Source organism: Bactrocera latifrons, unplaced genomic scaffold, assembly GCF_001853355.1.
Source record: "Bactrocera latifrons isolate USDA-ARS-PBARC rearing strain unplaced genomic scaffold, ASM185335v1 scaffold_10, whole genome shotgun sequence".
NCBI classification, from domain to species: Eukaryota; Metazoa; Arthropoda; class Insecta; order Diptera; family Tephritidae; genus Bactrocera; species Bactrocera latifrons.
The window spans coordinates 1289726-1299595 of NW_017534408.1; the positions used below are offsets into that span (position 1 = coordinate 1289726).

Genomic DNA, 9870 nt, shown 5'->3' on the forward strand with positions numbered 1-9870 from the left:
CTTAACACCCTGATGACATGTACCAAATATGGGTGAAATCGGTTCACTAACACGCCTGAAATCTCGATTATCATTTTATCATGCGAGAGTATAAAATGTTCGGTGACACCCGAACTTAGCCCATCCTTACTTGTTTTGTTTTAAGTTAGGGAACCTTGAAATGGATCACACTTTAGTAAATTTGTATATAAAACTAATAACACCAACTAATTTTTCACTAGAATGATTTTATTATAGACTTTAATTAAATTATCATTTTAGTAAAGCACTTTGCAACTCATAAAGTTTCAATACTGATGAAAATACGCACTTTCTCACGCAACTGTTAGAATACTGCAGACATCCTTTAGTGTTAGCGATATTTTGTAGTACACTTTTCTACACAAATTGAATTTCCAAGCAAGTCTGATTGCTTGGTATACCCTCCAAGGGATTACTGGCGCTTCTATTGGCGGGCGCGCCATTTTTCACTTCCATATAGACCACATGTGGGCAGCCATAAACGATGGTGGTGGAGTTATTCACACATTGCTTATTCTCCAGATAACCGTTAATGCACTCGTCGATCAAGCGTGTAGCCGCACCGATCGATGTCAAAACCGAATTGTACTGCGTATAAGTGCAGCTCACAGCGACATCTACGCGACTGCTCAAACTGCAGTGCGACGATTCGATGGACGTCGCGAAGTTCTTGCGACTCGTTATGGTGTATGTGTTGGCCTTGGAGATCTAAAATCACCACACAACAGAAGTTGCTGTAATAAATATGCTTTTGCTGTGCGGAATATTGTAGCCACTTACCGCTGTTGTGACGCAGAGTGTATAATTCAACGAGGGATTTGCGTGTGATTTCGCGCACGCGTTGAGATTGGTACGCAAATCACTGTTGTAATAATTGTTCAGCGAGTTGTAATAACTGGTGGGTGTGCTGACAATGCTGGTGGCATAACTGCGTGCGCTGCTGATGCAGGTCTCAACCTTTTCTTTCACAATACTGGCGTAAGGCAATTCGGTGCGATATTTTTGTACACAATGCTTCGTCGGCAAACTGAGCACTTCCAAAGGATCGATTTTTTCATTGGTTTCCTGTATGGTGTCGAGCACCAGCTGCTTTTGTTTATCCAGCACCAACAATTCATCCTCTAGACTGTTCTTGATGCTATTGATTTCGTTCAAATAGCTTTGAAGTGTAGCATTGTATTGGCGGCGATTCTCCTGGATGTAGTCGTCTGTTTTGGTTGTAACATTCCATAACGCAATGCCGTCACCATTTACTATGGCCGGCGATTGTGCCGCTATGTTGACGATTATTTGCAGCACGAATAAGGCGGTGATAACTTGTTTGGCGAACATCTTGAAAACTAACAATCACAATAAATGAATTTACACACTTTATATAGCGGTGAATTTTAGTCACTTTCTTATCGGTTGTCGTATAAAAAATGCATAAAATTCTGGCGATAAAAACCCCTTAAGGTGATAAAGTGAAGACAGTGAAATGTTGATTGGGCTAACCAGGAATTGTGTGCTTGTGTGTGTGTGTGTGCGCTTTAATTTATAAGTGCATGTATTATTCAGCATAAAACAACAGTTGGTGTATTCAGAACTTTTTTTATAACAATCGTAATTTCAACACCTTAATTATCTATAAGAAATCTGAAGAATTAATACAAAGGTTATTGTCTGTAGCACAAGTGGCGCCGTTTACGGGAGGGTTACAAATGAAGCAGACAGCAACTGGCTCAGAATTAAGAAAAGTAAAATCTTTTTTTTTTATATAAAATAGTTCGAGTCACGTTAATGGTTGAAGTTATTCGAACGAGAGGTCTTCAAAAGCTTTCCTTAAACAAGAAAAAACGTTAACTTCGGTTGCACTGAAGCTAAATACCCTTCACAGGTGCATTTATGTTAGTAACTATACGTTCAGTTTGTATGCAAGCTATATGCTATAGCGAGCCGATCTGAACAATTTTTTCGGAGATTACATTGTTGACTTAGAAAATTATCCATACCAAATTTCGTGAATATATTTTGTCACCTGTGAAAGTTTTCCATACAAGAACTTGATTCCNTGAACAATTTTCTTGGAGATTACATTGTTGACTTAGAAAATTATCCATACCAAATTTCGTGAATATATTTTGTCACCTGTGAAAGTTTTCCATACGAGAACTTGATTCCGATAGTTCAGTTTATATGGCAGCTATATGTTATAGTGGTCCGATATCGGCAGTTCCGACAAATGAGTAGCTTCTTGAAGAGAAAATGGTGTGTGCAAAATTTCAAAACGATATCTTAAAAACTGAGAGACTAGTTCGTATATATACAGACAGACAGACGGACATGGCTAAATCGAATCAGCTCAACATACTGATCATTTATGTATATACTTTATAGGGTCTCCGACGCTTTCTTCTGGGTGTTACAAACTTCGTGACAAAATTAATATACCCTGTTCAGGGTATAAAAATCGAATTTTCAAGCCAGAATTGTTTTTAAAGATGTGAGTTCAGGTTGCCATTCCAAACATGTACTACTTATATACATGTATGTTACATTTTGTCGAAAATTGAGAACATAACCACACATATAAATATTAAAAGATAGAACATAAGTATTTGAACAATAAGAGTACTTTATAGATGGTGGTCCATTAATATGTTTCCTTCAGACTGGATAAGGAAGCGAGGCAAATGGGTCTGGAAGTGAACGAAGGCAAAACGAAATATCTCCTGTCCTCAAACAAACAGTCGCACTCTCGACTTGGCTCCCACATCAGTGCTGATAGTCATAGCTTTGAAGTCGTAGATAATATGATCTATCTTGGAAGCGTTATTAATACCAACAACAGCGTCAGAATCTAAATGCCAACAGGCGCTACTTGGGACTGAGTAGGCAATTGAGAAGTGACAGCGTCTACACTGGTTAGACACTCGAGCTGTGAAAGTATTCAACGCGGTATCCGCTGGAGAAGCAGAGGAATAGAAAGACCTCCACCTTGTTGGAAAGATCAAGTGGAGAAGGTTCTGGCTACACTAGGAATCTCCAATTGGTGCCAAACAGCGAAAAGGAAAAACGACTAACACGCGGTGTCGGTTATAGCCAATTAGCAGACTAGCTCTACACCTCTGAAAAAGCACTTCAACATTTTCTAGTTAAAAGCGTGTCGCAATTGGGCTTGTATCAGAATATTTCAATAAAAAAATCGTGTTCAAAACGAAAGAAAATATATCTCATTGTCAAATTTTATATACCCTTTTAAAATAAAACTCTAATATCTACACTACTTCATAATTCATCTACTGAGTTTAAAGTTCCCCCGCCGAGGCCCATATCAGATGTATTGAAGATATATAGAAAATGAGGGTGTCATACTTTTTTACTTTTGACCTTATGAAGTGAAAGTTAAGTTTCCTTAACTTCCTTTGAAACTTTATTTTTGGCATCATCATCTTTTGCTTAGCAGGATTGGTTCCGGCTGCTGCTGGTGCTGTTGCTAGGCTTAGCTGTTGCTTCAGTACTAGTTAGCTCTTGTATTTGGACCACGCTTAGCTGGTTTATTTGGGTTGACTTCTTCAGAGCTCAATAAAACTGCTGCCTTCTTCACGGAACAACTAGTTTTCTTCCGTGTTTGTTTTGTTTTTTTTTTGTGCCGGACTCGTTTGGTGTTGCATCAGTATTATTTTGTATCATATTTTGGTCTTTCGAATGTAGGAGAAAGCAGGTCCGTTTGTACATAGCCTTCGCTACGAAAGTCTCTTATTAAAGAAAGCTCCGTTCGAGACTGGGCTATTGAAGGGTTCTCAACCAGAAGCCAGTCCTTTTTCTACCCCTACTATGGTAAAACGTCATACTTGAATGCTCAACTGTAAGAGAGGCGAACTGATGTTAGCCAGTTTCTGCCACAGTCGTGATACTGCGGTATCTATTACATCAGGAAGGGTTCGACGGGGAATTTTTTGCGACCAATAAAAAAAAAATAAAGTTTACTTAAACAATGCTTCACTTCTCAAAAGATCTGCAATAAATAACTTTCCGAAGTTTGAGTATTGAGTATGAGGGGTAAACGTAGCTCAGTTTGAGTGCGTGATTACCGTTCATTAGATTCTGTGTTGAAAGAAAGAGGGAGGAGAGAAAAAATTGTAATGACTTCTATGAAATATTAACAATGAAGGATCAAAAAAAGAAATTTACAGCCGTAAAAAAATTATTGGCCTCTTCGCATGCACCCTTAACAATCGTGACACTACTGAACATTGCAATTTTCATGCATTTACTAATACTTAAGACTTGCTTGGGGAAGTACGCACTTGATATTGAAGTGAATGATGCGCTCAACAGCTGATAAAGCAGGGGAAGCAAGAACAGGAAATAAAATATGAATATAGAAATAACACTATATTACATACATATACAAGGTATAAGTCTATTTTTAATTGAGTAGAATGTGTGGTCTCACAAACAAAGTGACAACAAGCCAATTATGATTAAAATTGCACTACTTTCATTATAACGGTCTTATCTGTATTACACGCCTGTTTAATGCCAAATTCAATTATAATCTTCACGCGCGAAATTTTGTGAATCTTCAAGGGTGTGCGAGTATATCTAGCAAGTAGTAAACAACCATAAAAAAACAGGTACACCCCCATGGCTACATACATATCTACATCTGTATATTTGTATTTGTTGACTTCAAATTGTTCAAAATATTTATTCTATTTTACTTCCACTGAAGTGCAGCCTTAGCCGACAGGTGCTTTTTTGATTCTTCAGCTTTAATTGCTTGACTGAAATTTCTTCTTATCAATATTATACTGTTATGTATGTATGTATGTACATATGTGTATATAATACAACCTTATCTTTGTCCTCATCAAGCTTGTACTTAGCTATAATTTTCTGAGAATTGATAATACTTTAATACGCCAATTTTATTCAATTGGAGGAAGTGACCGCTTTTCGAGATAACGGTGTAGTATTTTGAAGAAAAAGTGCTGATTATCATATTCAATTAAGGTAAGTTCCGGTTAATATGCATTCGTGTGTATGTATGTGTAAATGATTGACGTTATCTTTTGGTACTTTCATTATTCAAACAAATTGAAATTGAAGGGACCTCGACTTTTATCTGCAAGACTTTTCGATTGTGAGGTTCGAACATTGACATTCTGTAGCGTTGCAGTTGTTTTGGTGAAGCGTCTTATCAATGGAGAATATGGATTGTGTGCGCAAAAGTGTGCGGGAGAAAGCTAAGTCAGACATCATTGTAGGCTAAATAAATAAGTGACTTTAAAAAGCTGTAAACTTGTTAAACATATGTTTAGTATATGGTTTCCAACCGTACTGGAGCTCACGTTGACTGTCTCAGGTTGAGGTAGGGACACACTATCACACATTCTGCCAGAAATATTAGCTTTTCTTCATAGGGCGCAGTTAGTAATTAACGAATTGCTCTTTTTTTTTCGTCGAATAAAGCAACAACAAATAACTGTTAGGAATACATTGTAAAGTAATTACGAGAGACAGGTGATATTAGAACATATATGTTAGGTATTAGAAATTGTATATACGGTTTTGTAGTGTTGATTTAAGTATGGTTATAAAATTAGACTATAAGTATATAAGAGTGACATTATTTCTTAAAAGAAAAACACTATTTGTTAACTAAATTCAAATGCTTTTCATTTAATGAGAATTACATCGACACAGTTAGATTCTGAGTATAAATTCATTGAATGACCCCCACTTCTTTGCCAGAAACGGTTGCGATGAACCCAATTTTCGAGTACTTTTCCAATAAATCAAGTCGTATGTCATCAATAGCATGTTGAGTACTGACTTCTAAAGCTTGAGGAGAGTCTGGTTCATTGCTAAAGGTCAATGACTTCAAATAACCCCACAAGAGGTATGTAGTCTAAAGTCTCAACGTCTTGGAGGCTCTTTAATGTCACAATTTCTTGAGAAAATCTAATTTTCAAACTCTTTGCGATTTAGGCCAATTCTGATAAAAAAGGTTGCTGAGGACTAGTTCATAACGAAATTCCTCCAAATATCGGAGTAATAAGTCAAAGCGTAGTTTCGGTGAAAGAGCAACATGGTAGTTATCACGTGAAAACTTTCTTTCTGCCAAACTGAATGAAAAAATTTTAACTGAAGAATGTACCACAATATACTATATGTCCAACCATACAGTTTTTCATAAGGTGATTTAGCTGTATTCATTCCGCCAAAATCCAATTATCAGTTTTTTCCTCTTTGTTCAACTTCTAAGATTAGGTTTTAGCTAAAACACGTATTTTTTTTACTTTAGCTGATCTTGTAAAGAGTTATCTTGCCAAGGCGAGCACATCTTTTTTCCGAGTTGTCACCGGAAACGGCGTCGAAATTGCCGAGTTTATATTTTTTTTCGCAAATTTCAAAATTTCTTTGTTAATAATGAATATTTGTAACAATAAAAAATTCTAATAAAATATTCCAATATTTGTATGCGAAAAAAATTGTTGAAAGATATTTTTTGCTGTTTTTTATCCGAGAAACCCATGTAATCCCTTAAAAGAAATTTATCAAAAATTTTTTTCATGAATTCGGGCCCAAAAACCATACTGTAAACATGCCGCAGCCTCGCTACATATGGCTCACTGTAACCTTTTTCTATTTCCAATTATAAAGAGGCCTTTAAGAACCGTTATTTTACACGATAGATGAAAATCGCTGAAAAAGCTAAAGGCTAATACAAAAATCGCGTTTATGAATTGTTTCGACGATCGGAAAAAGCGCTGGCATAAAGTGCACAATATCGAATGGGGATTATTTTGAAGGCGACAACATTAATGCAAATTTTTTTCTTTTTCAAAAAACGAAATCCCGTTATATGTTTAACACACCCCGTATGCATTTCTTCTTCTGATATTATTTCGATTCATCACATCCTTGCTCAGTTAGTGTGTGCTTGACGGCTGTTTGTTTACGACGCGAAATGTTTGCCGATTTTTGCCATGAAAAACAAAAATAAAAAATTCAACAACGAGTTTGCTTGCAATTTTTTTTTTTGCAATTCAATCATGGCTATGGAATGGTTTAATATGTCACAGAAGTGTTTGGCGAATCGAAATTATCACGAGCTCGATGTGTTTGAGCGGCACAACGCATTCAGAGAAGGTCGTGAAGTCACCGAAAACTTGCATATAGCGAGTGGTCCATCCACCTCTGCTGATGGTAATAACATCACAATAACTAAAAAAAAAAGAGTGTTTGAAAGTAGTCGCGTTAGCATAACAGAGATATTAAAGGATCAATCTTTCTTGTGGAAAGACTCAACACATTTTCATTACGAAGCATGTCAATGTACAGCTTGCACTAAAACTCATGCGTCTTTTTCAAAAACGATTTCGTCTAAAGGTCTCAAAAGATATGCTATATGACAATGTAACTGAGGACTCTGCATCATTATGGATGAAGAGACGTGCGTTTATAGGAAGTACAACGAAACTGTCCAACAATGTAGCGAATGGCGTTTTAAAAATCACCCGACACCGAAAATCACATAGAGTCGGTCATAACTCAGGGTGATGCTCCTCGTTTACTTGGAATACACTAGTCAATAAATCTGAAGAGAAAATTTGCGACTGATGTGCTAAGAGTTTTTTGTAGTCATTTGTAAAGTAAAGTAAAAAGTGAGTAAATTGCTGTGATGGGGTTAAATCCTAAATCCTTGCCTAGAAGACAAAAAATCTTACGTGTTTGGAAATTTTCTCACTTTCTGTGTTAGCAACTCAAAATAATCAAGAAACAGTTTCTACATCAAAATCGGAAAATGACTGTAAACTAGGTTATCATCGTATGGCTCAACATGAATACGTTCCATAAGGTCAAGCGGACATAAGGAATACTATTAGGCCATTTTAATGCGTCTCTTGAAGCAATTCATCGGAAACGATCGGATTTGTCGACAGAAAATTCATGAATTTTTCACAACGATAATTCGCTTACATTCCATTATGATTGTGACAGACGTTTTTTGGCTAACACGAAACGAGGGTCAACGCTGAGCTATCGTGTTCACAAGATTTGGTTACTTGTGACATTTTCCATGAGTTAATGGCAGCGATTAAAGTCAGTCGCTGCACTTAACGCCAGCTCTGCTATATTGTTGTGTATGGAAAATTGGATTAAGCGTTGGCATAAATATATTGGCTCAGCCTTTTTTTAAGGCGATAATCAAGATTTGTCTTAAAATATCTAAAATTGTTGTTTTTCTTCTCATTTCGCTACAAATTTGATGGCACATAACAAAACTAACAAACTGTGCAACGTGTAGTGGAAGAACAAAAAAAAAAAACATGTTTTTGTTTTATGACAATCTGAATCTTATAATCTCATCATATAATTAGTGTTCGCGTAAGCTTTGTTGTTATTCTAATGCCAAAAAAAAAAAATAAAAATAAAAATACAAATAAAAAAAAAGCATTTCCCAAATATTTTTTAGTTTCGCTTGACGATTTGTTGAATTTTTTCCTTCGTAATAGTTTACAATTAAGAAACAGTGACACCTTAGAACTCAATTAATTCAGAACTAATACATATCTTTGTAGGGCCTTCAAAGGCATCACACCTGTTAACTAAGCAGCAAAAATCTTTAGAAGCCACAAGATAATTCAAAGTCCTTTTTAAAAGTTATCAAAGTAGTTTTATTTATTTATGTTTTAGGATAAATATAATCACAATTTCAAAATTTTACACTTTTCTTAAGCACCGTTATAAGTGAGTATCAGTGAATTGTTTGGGTAAGAACTCGTAAAGAATAATTGCACGAATTCAAAAAGTTACACATATGTGTGTCGCCACGCTTTTAAGTAACAAGCCACGTTGCGCAAAACTGTGTAATAATGCTTAGTAATTCAAAAAATCACGTTGTTAGTAAAAGAAAAAAACTTAAAACAGTTTCAGTGCTGAATGCCTCGAACCACCACATGCTTCAAGCTATGGCTGCATGCGTTTAACTGACACGCTTGAAACGGCTGGCCTCCGCATAGTCACGTGGATCCGAGTGATTGCGCTCGGGTTTGATGCGTATATCATTGGGATCGAGCTGGAATTCGCCATTCCATTGTGTTGGCAACACGGTGGGTTCCGTATTGTACTGAAAGTATTCCGTATCGTCGGAACGATTGCGTTCTGGTTGTATGCGTGTCTCGCCACTCTTGGCAAATGTGCCGTCCCAGCTCACGGGCAGAATGATCGGCTCAGTGCTGTAGCCATAGAAGTTGGAGGTGTCGGTGACATTTTGATTGTGTCGACGCACTTTCGAAACATTATTCGCCGCACCGTTACTGTACACGAATTTGCCATTCCAACCCTCACACTTGATGGGTATATATTCGTCCTTCTTCTTCAATGGCATTTTTCTTGTATTTGTTTGTGCTATTTATATCCTTTTTATATATTTTTCACTGTAGTCCTTTAAACGTTTTAAACGCGTTATTTTACTATTCCGTTTCTTTGCGAGCTGTGTGCTTTGTTGGCGTTCTAAAACCGTACTGTGAAAATCACACACTTTGTCTATTTTAAAATATCGAAATGCTGCGAAAGTTGTTCGACCAGCTAATGATGATTGTTTGAAAAAATATTATGGCCACAAAAAACTTTGCTTTGAGGCTTCGCAAATTGTTGTTGCCTTAAATATTGCTGACGTTTGCGCCCACATCTAAGCGGTGCTCTGTTTTTGCTCTCCTTTGTTTTCATTTTCTGTTATTTTACATATTTATTTCTGCCAAACACCTTAGACATTTGTCGAGCCCAATCAAATGGGGTTCGAAAACAAGCAGCCGCGCCATATAAGCTGAAAATCTCGACACATTGGCACAGCGC

The 9870-nt window shown here is 36.6% G+C and overlaps 2 protein-coding genes across 2 annotated transcripts; both read right to left on the reverse strand.

Moving 5' to 3' along the window:
* Window positions 1–210: 210 nt before the first annotated feature.
* Window positions 211–1378, reverse strand: LOC108965999. The gene is made up of 2 exons (XM_018928697.1): window positions 802–1378; window positions 211–729 (listed from the first exon to the last, which is right to left on the reverse strand). Exons 1-2 carry the CDS (start codon window positions 1351–1353, stop codon window positions 379–381), a joined length of 903 nt encoding a protein of 300 aa, XP_018784242.1. The 5' UTR covers window positions 1354–1378; the 3' UTR covers window positions 211–378.
* A 7438-nt stretch (window positions 1379–8816) lies between these two features.
* LOC108966122 lies at window positions 8817–9571 on the reverse strand. The gene has a single exon (XM_018928872.1). The coding sequence runs from the start codon at window positions 9401–9403 to the stop codon at window positions 8999–9001; it is 405 nt and encodes a 134-aa protein (XP_018784417.1). The 5' UTR covers window positions 9404–9571; the 3' UTR covers window positions 8817–8998.
* Window positions 9572–9870: the final 299 nt, after the last annotated feature.